This window comes from Arachis hypogaea, chromosome 11 (assembly GCF_003086295.3).
Source record: "Arachis hypogaea cultivar Tifrunner chromosome 11, arahy.Tifrunner.gnm2.J5K5, whole genome shotgun sequence".
Taxonomy (NCBI): domain Eukaryota; kingdom Viridiplantae; phylum Streptophyta; class Magnoliopsida; order Fabales; family Fabaceae; genus Arachis; species Arachis hypogaea.
Window position 1 is genome coordinate 9,798,523 of NC_092046.1, and position 16,701 is coordinate 9,815,223.

At 39.7% G+C, this 16,701-nt stretch overlaps 4 protein-coding genes across 6 annotated transcripts; 1 reads left to right on the forward strand and 3 right to left on the reverse strand.

Moving 5' to 3' along the window:
- Positions 1-832: 832 nt before the first annotated feature.
- On the reverse strand, positions 833-3,940 carry LOC140176488 (serine/threonine-protein phosphatase 7 long form homolog). Its single transcript, XM_072208030.1, has 2 exons — positions 2,408-3,940; positions 833-2,315 (listed from the first exon to the last, which is right to left on the reverse strand). Exons 1-2 carry the CDS (start codon positions 2,444-2,446, stop codon positions 1,590-1,592), a joined length of 765 nt encoding a protein of 254 aa, XP_072064131.1. The 5' UTR covers positions 2,447-3,940; the 3' UTR covers positions 833-1,589.
- A 682-nt stretch (positions 3,941-4,622) lies between these two features.
- LOC112720192 (chloroplastic import inner membrane translocase subunit TIM22-2) lies at positions 4,623-7,346 on the forward strand. The gene is made up of 5 exons (XM_025771042.3): positions 4,623-5,059; positions 5,147-5,211; positions 5,311-5,383; positions 5,499-5,552; positions 6,812-7,346. Exons 1-5 carry the CDS (start codon positions 4,843-4,845, stop codon positions 7,057-7,059), a joined length of 657 nt encoding a protein of 218 aa, XP_025626827.1. The 5' UTR covers positions 4,623-4,842; the 3' UTR covers positions 7,060-7,346.
- A 621-nt stretch (positions 7,347-7,967) lies between these two features.
- Positions 7,968-11,867, reverse strand: LOC112720193 (disease resistance protein RPM1). Its single transcript, XM_025771044.2, has 2 exons — positions 8,533-11,867; positions 7,968-8,250 (listed from the first exon to the last, which is right to left on the reverse strand). Exon 1 carries the CDS (start codon positions 11,381-11,383, stop codon positions 8,564-8,566), a length of 2,820 nt encoding a protein of 939 aa, XP_025626829.1. The 5' UTR covers positions 11,384-11,867; the 3' UTR covers positions 7,968-8,250; positions 8,533-8,563.
- A 152-nt stretch (positions 11,868-12,019) lies between these two features.
- On the reverse strand, positions 12,020-15,569 carry LOC112720194 (cytokinin riboside 5'-monophosphate phosphoribohydrolase LOG7). Of its 3 annotated transcripts, none has more exons than XR_003162075.3 (5): positions 15,156-15,569; positions 14,411-14,539; positions 13,794-13,978; positions 13,236-13,709; positions 12,020-12,429 (listed from the first exon to the last, which is right to left on the reverse strand). XR_003162075.3 is itself a non-coding variant. In XM_025771045.3 (4 exons), the coding sequence occupies exons 1-4, from the start codon at positions 15,393-15,395 to the stop codon at positions 13,313-13,315; spliced, it is 951 nt and encodes a 316-aa protein (XP_025626830.1). In that variant the 5' UTR covers positions 15,396-15,569; the 3' UTR covers positions 13,119-13,312. The 3 variants fall into 3 exon arrangements, 1 of the variants encoding a protein (XP_025626830.1); XR_003162076.3 differs by having other exon boundaries at positions 12,020-12,434; XM_025771045.3 differs by lacking the exon at positions 12,020-12,429 and having other exon boundaries at positions 13,119-13,709.
- Positions 15,570-16,701: the final 1,132 nt, after the last annotated feature.

The window sequence follows — 16,701 nt, forward strand, 5'->3', positions numbered from 1 at the left end:
GAAGGCAACATATGGAAGGCTTGCGGAACTCTTTGTTCGCAAGGGGAGAGAGGCTCAAGCCCAGATGGGAACCGGATAAGAATTCAGTCAGCACTTGGTGAAGTGTATTGAGGCCAACTTGAAGACGGTGAGGTGCTTCACGGTGACTTTGGACGACAGGGATAACTCCGAGTTCACCATCTCAGAGACCACTCCGACTGGTTCTTTCTCATTGGGTAGCTATAGAATATCGCTTCCCTATCAGACATGTGACTGCGGGTACTTCCAGGCACTTCATTTCCCGTGTACGCACGCACTTGCATGTTGTGCCTACTCACAGGTTACCTGGACCGCTTATGTTCACAGGGTGTATCGTCTTAGTTCGGTATTCAGTGTGTATCGAATGGGATTCACACCTCCAATTTCGGAGGGTTTCTGGCCACCATATGACGGGCCCACTGTGATCCCGGATCCTGACAAGAGGCGTGCGAAAGAGGGTCGTCCTAGGTCCACTAGCATACGGACCAATATGGACGAGGCAGATCCGAACCGGCCAAAGAGATGTGGCCTCTGTCGCCAACCCGGACACACACGTCGGAGTTGCCCACAGCTCGGAGGATCGTCTCACACAGGGGGCCATTAGTAGCTGTATTCTTAGTGTTGGTACTTATTTTATTTAAGTTTCGATTTACGAAGTTGTAGTTGAGAAGTCATGTAATTTGTTGATGTTTATGTGTTGTATTGAGCATGCTGCATTAATTAATGAATATGTAATGTTTCACTTCGAGTCTTTCTAATAGTTTGCTGAATGCAAAGTTCAATAAATTAATCTACATATTACATTGATAGACGATGCAAAAACTATGAAAGTCACTGATATAACCAACAAACACCCGTTTTCAAAGTACAACATGATGAACAAACAACAAAGGTAATCATGGCTAAAATAACAAAAAAAGTAAACATGGCTAACAAACATCGCTAACATACATTAATGAACATGAAGAAACAACATACATGATACATGAATCATCTAAACAGATGCGATCCCGTAAAGCAACGACGGGGTACCCGTGTTCTATGACCTCTGCGGATAAGCGGCTCCTCGTCCTCGATCTCATCCTCCTCCTCATTCGGGGCAGGTTGTGCAGGTGGCCTAGGCTGGACGGGTGCCACAGACGGCCCGACAACTGAATGTGATGCAACAGTGTAGGCGGAAGGAGGAGTTCCTCCCAATGCAAAATGGTCAGCAACAGATGTCGTAGGAGGCTCGTTCAGATCGACATCTAAAGGTGCCTGTGTCCCGGAACTCTGACCACGCCTATGGGCTGCTACGTCCTCCTGCATGATGGCAGAAATCTCGTTTAGAAAGTGTGATCCCCCGAAGTCCGTATCAAGCGTATCTGAGGCAAGGAAGTCTGTCCACTGTGATCCCGGACTAACCTATGGGATACTCTCCTGAAGAGTCTGGTCATGGCCTGGTACACCAACGAAATAATCTCCAAGAGGCCCTGAACCAAGTCCAACGTCACCAGAGTCAGCCCCGTCACCCATACCTGATCCATACCACTCGCCTCCATGTCCGCCTTCATGGGAACTAACACCAGCAACTACAACAGCCCCTGCAGCATCCCCCCCCCCACGGGCCCATGCTGATCGTCGTCATCGTCGTCACGGTGATCACCGTGGTGGTCCGCCGAAGCACGCCCTCTCTGTCTCCCTCCCTGCCCTCCTCGTCCGCCTCCACGGGGACTGGGATCCTCAGCCTCATCCATGGCCTGGTCCAGCCACCTCCACTCACGCTGGCTCCGTCGTGTCCCCACACGAGCTCTCCTCTCAACCCGACGCCTGTCCGGCACGTCGTCAACACGATCCATGTCAGGAACTCGCTCAGCACCCCTCTGTGACACCTCCACGGGAATAGGAACGGCTCTCGGATCCCCCAAGTACATCTCCGGAGACAGGAATCTCTTTCCATGCTGACTCCACCACTCCAAGAACTCATATGACGGACCAGGGTCGGCAACAACATCAAACCTGAGCACGTGGTCCGCTCGGGACTCCCAATGGAGATGCCATGACTGCAAAGCATACGGGAACCATCGATCACCGCCTCGGCCGTCCTTCGACATCAGAAAGTCGATGTTCAGGGCGGGATGCGGACGGGGCTGGACCCCGCCAAACTGCGGTAGAACCCTATCAATCTGATGCCACTCTATGACGGCAAAGTATATCAGTGACGTCACAGACCGCCACAACGCCGTATGCCGAGGCTCCAAAGCCTCTGGATGCACAACCTGAAGTACCTCTGGGCTGCTATACGGCATCCAGATAAACTGCACAGATAAGTCAACATTGTCAGGCCAACTCATGCACCCAATTCATAAAGTTTGGTTAACTAAATAAACTTTGCCAGTAGTTGACTCACCTCCCTGTCCTGTAACATGTCTATCCTCAGCCTCCACATCTGCACTCTAGGACCCTTCTTGCTACCGGAAGGGTTGTAACCTGACCACCTGCATCTCACATGTGTGTTATGGATAATTAAATGTGTGAGAGATTTGTAATTGGCTATTAATGAACATGGAGTTAGCTATATTAAATTGAAATAGAGAAGCCTGAATAGAGTACCTCGAGGCCAACGGCCAGCTGAACGTGTCATACCCTGCAGGCCTAAACCGAGGAAAGCGCCAGAAGATCCAGGACTGAAGTAGCTGTAGTGGGCCCGCTAACTTGACCACATGTCTGTTCGTCACTCGGCACATGCACCGGTACAACCATGCCAGTGCTGCAGACCCCCAGTTGTAGGTACCCATCTCCTCAAGCCTAGCTACGTAGGGAAGCCATCTGATGTGAATGCGGTTGCCGGACTTGTCGGCAAACAGCTGCGTACCCAGCAACATCATGATGTAGGCACGAGCAAATCGCCACACAGTCTCCTCATCGGCTCCCTCGGGGCACTCTCCAAAAGTCTCCTGGAACCAGCTGCAGTTTATTACGTACTTCTGAACCTGGCTGGGAGGAGGAATGACTCCAAGCAACTCCTGGAACCACAACCAAGTTGGACGGCCACCTTGGATGTATATCTGGAAATCTGAAAGGCAGCCGCTCACATAACGCCCATCCACTGGCAACCCCAACTGGTACGCCACGTCCTGAAGTGTGATCGTGCACTCTCCGAACGGCATATGGAACGTGTGCGTCTCCGGACGCCATCGCTCGACGAAGGCACTAACAAGGGCCTCATCTAACCGGAACCATCTATCGTTCAGCCTCGCAAGATGGTATAATCCAGCCATCTGCAAGAACGAAACGTATCTCTCATCCAGTCGCATGCCCTGCTGCCGCCGCATGCTCCTGATGCATCGCTGTGACTGCGCATTACATGCACCGCATTGTTAGAACCGACTTGATAACCAATGACAAAAATAACCCACATGATAAACCACTAGACGAAACCGAGTACAGAATCTACATGCAAAACCAATATATCAAACCACATTGAAAACCACATGCTCAAACCGCTAACATAAACCTCAAAGACATCCACTTATCTCAAACACATGCAAAACCACTATCACAAACCGCTTACAAAAGCACATGCTCAACCACTTTCAATACCACCAAAATAAACCGCCAAGGTAAATTACGAACAAAACAGCATACAAAAGTACTAACAAAACCATTACTAAAAACAACCAACCCAAACCGACAACAAAAGCACATCAATAAACCAATATTATAAACCGCATAAAATTCCATTAACGAGCACCACATGCGAAACAACTATCATATACCACACAACTAAACCACTAACATAAGACAACTAACATAAACCACTAACATAAAACAGCTAGCATAAAACAACTAACAAAAACCACTAACATAAACCACCAACTAAACCACCAACATAAACCACTAACATAAACCGGGTAACATAAAACAGGTACCATAAACCACCTACTAAACCATCATCTAACCCGCATGCGAAACCTCTCAACTTAACCACTAGCAATACCACTACCATTAACCGCTAACATAAACCGCCACTAAAACCGCATGCAAAACCACTAACTCACATATACCGCTATCACGAAGTTTTTTATGTACTAACCTCGTCGTTGATGACCCCGGCTATATGAGCAACTCTGTCCAACCGATATAACCTTGTCGGATCATCCCCCATTGGATGAGTATTCCGTTCGGGTCTTTGTCGAATCAAATCTGGGTCGTTTTCTCTAGGATTTGGTGGGGCAGGGGAATGGAACAATGATTCGAATGAGACTGATTCGAACTCCTTATATAGCCGAAATTCACATAATTCGAACCAGCCTTACTCGAATTACTATTGGAGTCAATTTTAGAGTAATTCGAACCAGGTTGATTCGAATTACTTGGGACGTCTTCAAAGGGTATAATTCAAACAAGCCTAGTTCGAATTATGAAGACATAGAATTCGAACCAAGTTGGTTCGAATTATGTGCATCAAGTGTTCTTTACTATTTCGAACTATGCTAGTTCGATTTATGTGTATATTTAGTTCGAACCATACTAGTTCGAATTATATATAAATGTGCTTTGGCTCATTGTTAAAACGATTTTCATTTTGGTTGATATAAGTAATTTCCTTCCTATCTTGGCTTATTAACGTTTTTTGCCCCAATATTTAGATAGATTGATTTATCGGTAACGAGTAATTTGTCTTATCCAGTCCGGCTAGTACGCTACGGTATTATCACAAACGGATAGATGGAGTTATAGAATATACTAATATAGAGATATATACTCCTCCCTTCGCTGGATATTTTTCTTTCACTTTTCATTAACGGAAAAAAACTAACACCGTTTTACCGTCGAAAACCCATGGCGACGGCGAATAATCCCGTTACCGATTCCGAGTACGAGTCCGACTCGGACTCAGCCGTTAGGCCCGCTTCTGACGTCACCACCAGCTCTACTACCCCTTCTTCAAACGCCGTCGTTTCCGCTTCCCCTCCGTTCACTGCTCCCACCGTTTGCCTCCTCCGCTTCGCCGCAGACTCCGCCAGTGGTGCATTGTTGGGCTCCATCTTTGGCTATGGTCCTCTTTCTCTCTCTCTCTCTCCACACACAGTTTTGAATTTCTTTAATCAATTTTCGAAATTACTAATGATGGTTAATGTTTCAGGTTCTGGATTGGTTAAGAAGAAAGGGTTTAAAGGATCCTTTGCAGAAGCTGGATCTTTTGCAAAGGTTACACTTGAGATTTGAGAATTCTCTCTCTCTCTTTGCATATTTATCTTTTTACTAAATAAATAATATATTTTTTTAATCTTGTGGTTGCGTCAATAGACATTTGCAGCTTTGTCTGGTGTTCATAGTTTGGTTGTGTGTATCTTGAAGCAACTTCGTGGAAAGGATGATGGTATTAAAATTAAAATCTTTACCTATTATTGGAAAGTTTTGAATTTGCTTTCATATTATTTTTCTTTTTTTTTTCCACTGATTTTTTTAAAATTATTATTATTTTTTATGTGCAGTCATTAATGCTGGGGTAGCTGGATGTTGCACTGGCCTTGCTCTAAGTTTTCCAGGTTTCATTTTCTTTTTCTCTGTATTCAGTTTATGAATTACCATTTTTCTTTGAAACTGATCTTCTTAAATTATTTGGAACCTCTTCAATAAGATGCAAATTATTTTTTATATTGGGGTGGGAATGGTGTTTTTCATATCATGGGCAGTAAGGGTGTTAATCTCAGATGTGGCCCTGTTTGATTTAGACTTAAAATCAGTGATGTCTGTGATTGGGTTGATAGGAGGTTTGATGAGGGAATAAATGTTCAATTTGGTGCTTGCAATTGCAAACGATTTATTCTTGAAATTCCAGAAGTGAACTATTGAGCTCCTAAACTTACATTTACCAAGTCATTTAGTGTTTAGCACGGACACTTCGTTAAGTTGCCGTGTCCGCGTGTCAGACACGACACTCATCGACACTCGTCCGACACGCGTGTTTGCTGTGTCCAACGGTGTTTTAATAAAAAATAAAAAATTCTTCTCGAGACAAGCTTGGACACACCTAAATACCATCACGTGTCAACGTGTCCAGTCTTATTCTTAACATATATTCTTAAAATAAATTTAAAAATAGTATATATTATTATTTATTATAACAAAAAATATTTTAAATACTTTATATAATTAAAATAAGACATTAAAAATAATTAAAAAATTAATTTATTTTTTAATATCAATAAAATATCAAAATATTATTACGATTTATTCAAAAAATATTTTATATTTTATATATGCGTGTCCCCGTATCTTATAAAATTTTAAATTTATGTGTCGGCGTGTCCCGTGTCGTGTTATGTCCCGTGTCCGTGTTAGTGTCTGTGCATCATAGGTGTTTAGCTAGTCAACTGTCACTATTTTTCTACATGGCATGTCATGTTAATGGTTGACTGGATAGGGACCAAATAGTTACTTTTGAAATTTTAGTGACTAAAAGTAAAACACAGTTGCAATTTTATGAACAAAATTGAACCTTTACACTCTTTTGGCGTGTGGATTTTTCATCATTGAATGGCTTCCCAAAATCTTATGACTCAGCATTTAGATGACAATGGTGAAAATATGAATATAAATGATAAACCACTATGGAGTTGCTTAATCTATGTAGCCGACCCTGCTCTCTTTTCTAATGTACTCAAATTTTCTTTTTCTTTGCTTGCTTGTTTGATATTTGTAAAAGTTGAAGTAATGCTTGCTTAAATTCATGTTCCAATTTCATTTTCTGTGCTTGGTATTTGCTTTCTTGGTTTATTATGTCTCATCTTCAAGGATTCTCTAGGTGCACCACAAGCTCTTTTGCAGAGCTGCGTCACTTTTGGGGCATTTTCTTTTATCCTCGAAGGGCTAAACAAGCAGCAACCGGCAATAGCTTTTCCCATTTCAACGAAATCAAGCACACAAAACAATATACGTTCTCCATTGTCACTCCACCTTCAGTTTCCTCTTCCAGATGAAATGAGGAGTGCCTTCTCCAATTTCTATGAATCTCTTAGAAAACACGGAAAAGGAACTTTCCCTACATCATAATTTTTTCACCCCTTTTTTTTTTTCGACATAGTAACAAGGACCATGACTTCTGTACATTGCTCATTGAGTGTCAAATGCTGCATCATGGTTGTATCTTGTACTTCATTTATGCTTGGTTGACTCAGTGCATATGCTGACTCAAATGTTGGCGCCATGATTGAGTTAGAAAGTTTTGTGTAGGAAGGTCTGCCATCATTTGTAGGCAATGATGCCGTTTGTGTTTTATTTGTAATTGTAATTTGTACTATCTTTTAGCAGTCAAAATTTCCAGGTGTTTTTGCCTTTAATATGGTTGATCAAATCTAGATCATTTTAGTCTCTGTTAAATGCCTAATACTTGACTACCTCTTACCTAATGGTTGGTTGCAGTGAAAATATACAGAAATTTCAGGTGAACTTCAACTGCAATGTTGTTGTTAAAGAGTTTGTGTTCAAATCCATGGTAGAGAGCCTAAAAATTAAGGGGAGGAGGGGGGGGGGGGGGGGGGGAGGGGGGGGAGTGAAAATTTAAAGAAAAGCGAAGTGTCTTCCTTTTTGTTTTACTTAATCTGATAATCTCATGAATTATTAGTCTACTAATTAACTCACTTTTCAATCTGCAAATCTTGTCAAGCTGGTATGATCATCAGACGAAGCATGAATTTCTACTACTTCACAAACTCAGTCTCAGACATTCAAATATTCATCAAATATGAAATCTAAAAAATAGCTTAATGATCCACAATTTGAGATGAGATAACCACTTGGGTTGACCTATTAGGAGCACACACAATTAAAAGTAGTTAAGGTCAAAATTTTCACCATCATTGTTAACTTGATAATATATCATCAACGCATTGTGTTGATCATTTTTTCCTCCAACATATAACTAAAGAAATATCAAAATGAAATAAAGCAAAGTAACTACCTGAAAATGAAAGAGAGAATGTTTCAATTTTTAACAGAAAAAGATGCCTCACAATCCTTGAAAGACAAACTCCCATACATGGGTACGAAAATCACAAACTAATTGAAGCCAAGAGTTTAAAAAGCTTAAAAATATCTGCAGCCAATTACATTCATTTTGAGATTTCATGTGCCTTGGTTAAAGAGCTAAACTCAGAAAATATGCTTAATTCGCACTCACCAAAGCATTTAAGAAGAGCAGCAATGCCATTGTTGTGAAGGGGCCTCGTGGAGAATCTGAAATTTCTGGACAATTCAGACAAAATATTATTACAGAGCTGTATGCCTGTATATAAGGTTCAATTGTTTATATTGAAAAAATTACAAATAAATAGCTCTTCAGAACCTTCTGCTATCTAAGTCATGATTAAAAGGAGCATGAAGCATAAAAAATAAATAATATAACCAAAGAAACTGAAATGCGAAAAGAGAGAAAAACTATTCCAGGAGTTAGATGAAGCTTGCATACTAAATTATAAACAGTGGTAACAGAAAATTTCAAGTTATTCGGAAGAAAGCCGCTTGCACCTTCTATTTCCAGAGTTGGAAGTTTAACGATTTAACTGCGCCTTGAATGACGAATAACGCGAGTGTCAAATACAGCGAACTTTGGACCAACTTTGTGTCTGACATAAACTATGGGAACATGCTCTATGATCCAGTGCTGTTGACCTCCAATAGGATCAATGCTTTCAACAAGCTCATTTTGCATGTCAACAAAATATAGATCTTCAAGACTGACTAGGTGGCGAATACCAAAAGGAACCTTCTTCATTTGAGGGATATTTTCTAAATTGACCCTTTTGAGATTAGGCAGGGATCCTTTATCAATAAGAATTGAATTCAAACCAAACAAGTTTTTGAGTGTCAGTTCCTTCAACTTTAGAAACCTTTTTTCTCGAAAGTGCAAGCTTTTGCCCTCATACACAGCATCATACATCAAGAGGTGCATCAAATTTGGCATATCTTGAAGCGCCTTCAATGGATCATCACCTAACATGGAGTATGACAAGGACAACCTGACCAGATACCAAAGCTGTTGAATACCATCTGGTAACTTCTCTAACTTCCCCCTTAGGCGTAGATGCTGAAGTTGAGGCACAGATGACACAAGAGGAAAATCAATGACTTCATTTTCGTCTATAGCAGTTATTTCTAGCGTCTCCAAGTGATGCATCTCACGTATCGAGACATGTAGCACACTTCCATATTCCCGCTTCATGTGACTCAAGGCCAATGATCTCAAATGCTTCAACTTTCCTAGCTCGGAGAGTAGCTCTACTCCACCATGATTTGCCTTCACTAAACATAGTGTTTGCAGTGATGTCAAGCTTCCAACAGCACCATTCATCTGAACACCCTTTTCCCAATCCCACGACATGCGAAAGTCAACTTTGAAGTTTAGATGGTATGCTATGAGATGTCTAAGCTTTTTCAGCTTGTTAATCTCTTTCGGTATCTCTCGGACGCGTGTTTGCCTTAGATCCAAGGTCTCTAAGTTCTGCAGCTTGCCAATGGATTTTGGAAGAGTTCTTATGTCTGTGTTGCGCAAGCTTAAATACCTCAAGTGGAGCAATTTTCCCAAATTTTCAGGAACTTGACCAAGTGGAGCATCCCTGAAATTTAGTACTCTCAGCAGCCTGCACTTTTTGACAATGCTCTTCACAAAGGTTTCTGACAACTCTTCAACTCTAAAAACATGCAGCGACCGGGTACTTGAACTTAAACTTCTGATGAAATCATCGGGACTATTTGCTATCGCCAGGCGCCGAGTTATGCCAACAATGGGTGATTGATCTTCTTTAGTAACAAACCTAGCGAAACTTAAATCCTCCATATTTCTCACAATCAAGTCACGAAATAAATCATGAACTTGACAACTTTCAACTTTGCCATCAACTTCAATTGAGGCTTGGACCAAACTTCTGTGGATCAATTCTGTTAAATATTGTTCTGCAACTTGTTCCAGAGTTTTTCCCTTCTGATGTTTAACAAATCCCTCTGCTATCCACTGCCAAATGAGTCTCTCTGAATTGACTAAATAGTCTTCAGGATATAATCCAAAGTACAAGAAGCATGCCTTCAAATTGTAAGGTAAATCATCATAACTAAGAGCTAGAATCTTTGTAATCCCACTCAAATGGGGATTTTTCTCAAACTCCAAGCTCAGATTTTCACTCAACTTTCTCCATTGAATTGCGTTCTTTTCTTTTGTAGATAAAAGACCGCCGATTGCCACGATCGCTAGCGGTAATCCCTTGCATTTCTTAACAATCTCGAAGGAGATATCTGCGAGTTCCTCCGGACAGCGTCCATCCAAGTCGAATCTAAATGCCTTCTTGCAGAATAGCTCCCAAGATTTTTCTTGACTTAAAGGTCGCAAGTTGTGTATATTAACAAAGGAAGATCTCCTACAAAACTCAGCAACATTCATGCTCCTAGTAGTAATCATTACCCTGCTTCCTTTCTTATTATCATACACAGCAAACTCAATTTGACCCCAAAAGTTTACATTCCATATATCATCAAACACCACCACATACCTCTTTTGTTGCAAGTAACTCCTCACTTCTTCAATCAACGACTCTTGATCCATTCTCGAAAGATCTACAGCAGCAGGAACAGGAGCCTCTCTTCTTTCTTTGTAAAACTGGTCTAGCATGTTCCTCAACAATCCTTCTATTGTGTAAGACTGAGACACTGTGATCCAAGCACGACATTCAAAATTCGCAGTCACATTAGTGTCGTCATAAACCTTCTTGGCGAGAGTGGTTTTTCCCAACCCTCCCATTCCCACAACTGAAATAACTGTTCTGTCTGTTGTCCCTTCAACTAACCAACCAACCAGTTCATCTCTCGTGGCTTCAACTCCCACAACCTCAGCTTCCTCCATGAAAAGGGAGGCCATTCGAGTGTCATGGGACTTCGCACTATGGCTCTCTCTTGAGCTGCAATGGAAGCCATATCTTTCGCTTCTTTCCTTGATCCCGCGAACACGTGATTTGATGTCTTGTGCATCGGAGGCTAGTCGATGGCGACGCTTCAGATTCTTGATCAAGCTAGCAGCCTTGCATAGAGAGGCTGCAACGCCAGAATGACTTGGCCACTGCTGTTGGTAGATCAGATACTCATCAACTAGATCTTCTATCTGGAAAGCCGCTTCTCTTAACTGCCTCACCCATGATTTGATCCCATCGTCGTCAAGGGCATTGTTGTCTTTTGCAGCCCTTGTGTCTGCATCCTTGAGGAAGGCGCATATGCTCTCTAGTTCATCTTTCACGTCTTCAAACTCTTTGTGGGCACCTTGGAGAGTTCTTGCTTTATCTCTCAGCAATGGAAACAGTTGATCAAGGACAAAAGATACTGCAATTTCTGCCATTTCTTTTTTTCCTAATGACCTAATGATCTGCAGTATATCGCCACACCACCTGAATTATATAAATATGACCATATCCTCCACGTTCCATACTTTATCAGTTTACTTTCTTCTTTTCCTTTCTTTATTTAAAAAATTTAGATATGTTCGAAAGAACGTTAACCCTTACCAAATAGTGATTGACTTTTGGTACTTAAAAAAAGTTATTATTTTAGTGGTTTATGGTTGATAATATGTATATATATAATGCCCCTAGTGTTTGATAGCTAGGCTGGCTACATACGACCCATGTATCATACATTGACACTGACACATGGAGGAAAGCCACACATTGACCATGTTAATGATTTTCCAAGAGCCTTAACAAGGTGCAGTAATTTTTTTAACAAGGTGCAGTAATTCTCTTCCTTTGCTTTAATTACTTCCAATAAAAAAAGGAAAAAGAAAACGAAAACCACAATTTGTAAACATTTTGTTACTCTGGTCCAAATAGCAATTCAAAGAGTAATGTTAGGAAACCAACTTTTTTCAGCCAACATCAGTCAATTCTTTTAAAATTATTTTGTTTATTTTAAATTCTGTATTCTAAATTATAAACTCTAAATTCTAAATCCTAAATTATAAATGTAAACCCTAAAGTTGACTAACTAAAAATGTCTATTTCTCCCAAAATAACAGCTTGGACATTTGGAGTCCAAAAACAAACTGTAAGGAAGAAAAATAGAACCAAATAAGTTAATGGGAATCATGCTGAAATTAACTCTCAAATTAATGAGCTGCTAACAAATGAGGAAGAGTTAGTTGGTGGGAATGGACAGGTGGCAACCAATCTATCAATTCAGAAGCCAAGGAGAAGCATGAGAGAGTGGACTAGAAGGTAGAAGGTTGAAAGATTAACTAATGAGTGGTGTTGGCTCCTTCCCTTCTGATAGATTGTGTTACCTACTTTCCATCTTAGATCTTCTCTAAATTCTTCTCCTCTGAACCTTTCTCTTGTTCTCCACGTTCAGGTATCTCATGCACATGGAAGGCCTCTGCATTCGCCTCTTCTATTCTAATTTTCCAGCATGATAATGCATATCACACATCAGCAAGTATGGAAACAAGCATGTAAAACACAATGTCTATAACATTGCACAAAGTATGGATTATGGTCTCAAGACAAAGAATGATATTAATATACGGTTGTAAGCAAAAGTAACAATAAAACAATTAGTATATAAACCAAAGGGGCAAGAAATTTAACGTGGGATGAAACAAAATGACCTCAATCGTCTTTAATACATGCATACAATGAACAACAGATATCAAGAATCAATCAAGCAAAACCACGCATTCTAGGCTCAAAACCTCACTAGGTTTATGTTCTAACTACAATCATGTTCCTCAATTGGCTTTATCAGGCAAGTTATTTGTGATTTTTCATTTTCTTGAACTCATGTTAATGGGATTCTCTAAAACTCATCTTGAAATTTGATCATTTTAACCTGATTTGCCTCTCCCTTTTTTTAAGGGGGTGGATGAAAATAGAGTCTTCAATACCTAAATTTGAAAACCTAAACCATAGTCAATAGACACTTTATTCAAATACAACTTTTACTTTCTTGAACTCATGTTAATGGGATTCTCTAAAACTCATCTTGAAATTTGATCATTTTAACCTGATTTGCCTCTCCCTTTTTTTAAGGGGGTGGATGAAAATAGAGTCTTCAATACCTAAATTTGAAAACCTAAACCATAGTCAATAGACACTTTATTCAAATACAACTTTTACACTACAGATGAATGTGAAGATATTTTGTAAGAACTTGGGGTGACAACAATAGTATGGCTAAGTAATATTACAACAACTTACCAGAATGTTTTGATGATCGAGCTATGTTGAGAAGAAGGAAGGAATCACTTAAAGGAAGAAAAGAGGGAAAAAAGGTGCTATGTGGAGGATGATTCAACTGTGCTATGCAATTTCGTTAAATTATTACTTTTGTTGCTGGAAGAAAAGCCGTAGAAATCCACCAGGTAAGCCAAAGCCTCAGAGTTGCTGTTACAAACCTTCCATAATGATGAAACTTCTCCCTTAGAAACCGTACCCCAATCCTCACAAACATCAAGAAAGTCAAGCAGCTTCGAATAAAATGAATCATAATTCATCAAAATGAACGGAACAGGAAGCTCTGATCCAATCCGTTCGAGCTGAATCAACGCCATTATCTCAAACACCTCATCAAGAGTACCAATCCCACCAGGAAGAGCAACAACAGCAGTCTTATCGAGTGAATTATTCCTTACTACAACATCCACCAGCCCATGTTTCCTTGCAGAGAAAAACCTGAACTCAAAAGTCAAAACAATATAAGAAGCTACTCGCAATCAAATCTATTGAATAAGAAATCAAGCAATGGTGGCAGATTACCTGCAAGTGAGGTAATTTTCTGATGGCAAGTATGGATGGTAGTTGGATGCAGTCCATTCCCCAGCTTCTTTTCCAATCTTGAATCCGCCAACTGGTTTTCCTGCTTGCAGAGCACCTTGAGTAACTGCATCCATTAACCCTGGTCCAGCCCCTGACCATGAAGTGCAATCCAAAAGATTTGCTATCTGTGCAGCACATGTATAAAATAGTAAATAATTTAAAAAGAAGATTTTATCAGAAAGAGATACAGAAGAGGATGAGACATCCTCATATAAAAACAAAAAGATATGATTAACACCTAGAGTGATAAGCCATGTAACAATGCTAGATTATCCCTTTGCATAAGTTAGGGAAAAACCAAAAAACCCTTAAGCAGGCCAGGAGCTTTTCGTCATAGGGAAGCCAAAATGGTAATCCTATCCCAAATAAAATCAATATTTGAAAGGAATCATTAAAAGCCCTAGGGCTCCTTTCCACTCATTAAAACCCTTTGCCAATATAACATATTCACAATTGTCTATGACAGAAAGTAATGATGTTTTTCGGAATGCCAACTTACATTATTCACAGAAAGCAAGCAAGAAGCAGGCAGGAAGTTACAGTATGAATTTACTTGCCTCTTTAGACAGCTCCTGTGCTTGCACATAATGGGAATGGCCAGGCCCCATCCTTGAAGATCCCAAATACACAACTCCTCTACCCAATCTGTTTATGAGTTCGTAACATCGTTTGATCTCTTCTCTAACCTGTAATATAACCGGGCCAAAATTAAGGAGTCAGTTTACTGGCCACGGAGAAATTCCGAACATGTTTCTTGAGATATACACATATGAGGGGGAAAAAAAAACCATGCACATTGCCATTAATGGCACTTCACATTGCTCATACTTGATTCTCAAATGTGGTATTTACCATCACCGATACTACCATATAGAATGAATAAAAAACCATAAAAAAAAAAAAAATTGGAAATGACAACCAAATCCAGGAACGCTAAACCTAATGTAGGCAATTAGCAAGTTCTACCAAAAATACTAGGAGACCACACTTATTTCTTGCTCTATTGAAACTAGAATCGGCATATGGAAATCATACATTAATTCATTCATAACTTAAAGCTCTGATTGCGACTACCTCCTGAAAAGTTTCTTGTTCATAGTGGAGAACCGTATCTAATAATGTAGCCATTAAGTCAAACAACTGTGTTTCTGTTTCTATTGCCATATCCATAAATTCAAGGTTCAAGGCAAAGGTATTATTCCATCAAAATGTTGAAATACTTTCCACAATACCAATTTTAAGCATACAAAACCCACTAAAAAAGAAAGAAGATAGTAAATGTAAAGCATGGGTGTGAGGTACCTCATTTGGGCTCTTCCTCTCATCAAACTCAACTGAGTCTTGCTTGCACAGAAAAAGTCTTGTTTGAATGGCCTTATGATTTTGCTTTTGAGAGTGCTTGAAACTAACGCTATCAAAATTCGGTGCTATGCAGAATGAAGAAGGGGACCTGATTCTTGCTTCATTAGAAGAGCTACGCACTCTAGGTCTCAGCATAATATTAACATTTGAATCCAACGATCCTGCCACACAGAATCCCATCCAATTCCCTTGACACACTCGCTCCGAAATGCCTCAGATATTGACGATCAATCCAACCAAGGTTTTGTTTCTTTTGTGTCTCCTTCAGAAGCGTTTACAACTTGTTTGGCGGATGATGTTAGAAAAAGTTTTTTTTTTTTTTCCCGTGAAATTAGTCCTAATATGTCATTTTTCAAATTCGCTCAGACATTCTATCAATTAAATTAGTTTTTTAAAAATTATAAATAAATTATTTTATTTTTTTATCACTCAATTAATAATTTTTATCCATAATGAATGATATAAAATTTAACTGATAAAATATATAATACTTAACATGTATAATTATACGCTAAATAAATATATTTATAAAAAACAATCAATTTAATTATTTTTTCAAGTATATAAAAATATGTATATTCAATTATTTATGGAAAAACTACCAAAAATATCCATGAAGTTTACGAACGCTGATAATAAAAGTACCCATAAACTAAAGAAATTAATACTGTACCCATGAAAGATGGGTTCCGTATGACAAAAGTATCCAAATCCTGATTTTTTTAATAAAATTTTTAAATTACCCTACACTCAACCTCAACTCACTTTTTCAACCTTCCATAACCCAATTTGCACCAACTCTTGCCATGGAGTCCAAAACTACTCCTACAACAAACCAAACCGAAATCAATGGTAGTGGTAGTGGTGGTAGAGGATCGTACCTCAACCGATTTACTCATAAGTTTACAATCCATACCTAAACTAAATCAATCAAACACAAAAAAAATACTCAAAACATAAAAATTTTCAAATTCATTCATCCAATTTCAATTCACTTTAGCAAAACTTGAAGTAGAAATAGCCATCAACCATAAAAAAAATCAATAAATTCATTCATCCAATTTAAAATTTATTTCGGCAAAAATCAGAAGTAGAAGTAGCCATCAACTGGATCTTCTGTAAATCAATCTCAGCCTTCATAAAAAATAGAAGCAGATTTAAAAAAACTAGAACAGTATCATTTTAGTAGTAACTAAATCAATTTCTGAAAAGAAGAAAAATAAAATAAAAAATGTTTTAAAAAAAATACCTTTTTCTTTGCCAACTATAACATCGTCAATGGCAGAACCTCCATCCACAGTGTCGCCTCCTTTTCTTCTCTGATTTCTCTTTACCAAACTCGCTTTCTGTATGCAAGAGCACCGCGACTCCTCTCTCTTCTCAGGCGTGCGATGATGGTGTTCTCCTCGGCTGGGTCAGGCACGCCACGACGACGTTCTCCTCGGCTGCAACAGGCGCGCCATGGCAACATTCTTCTCAGGTTGGG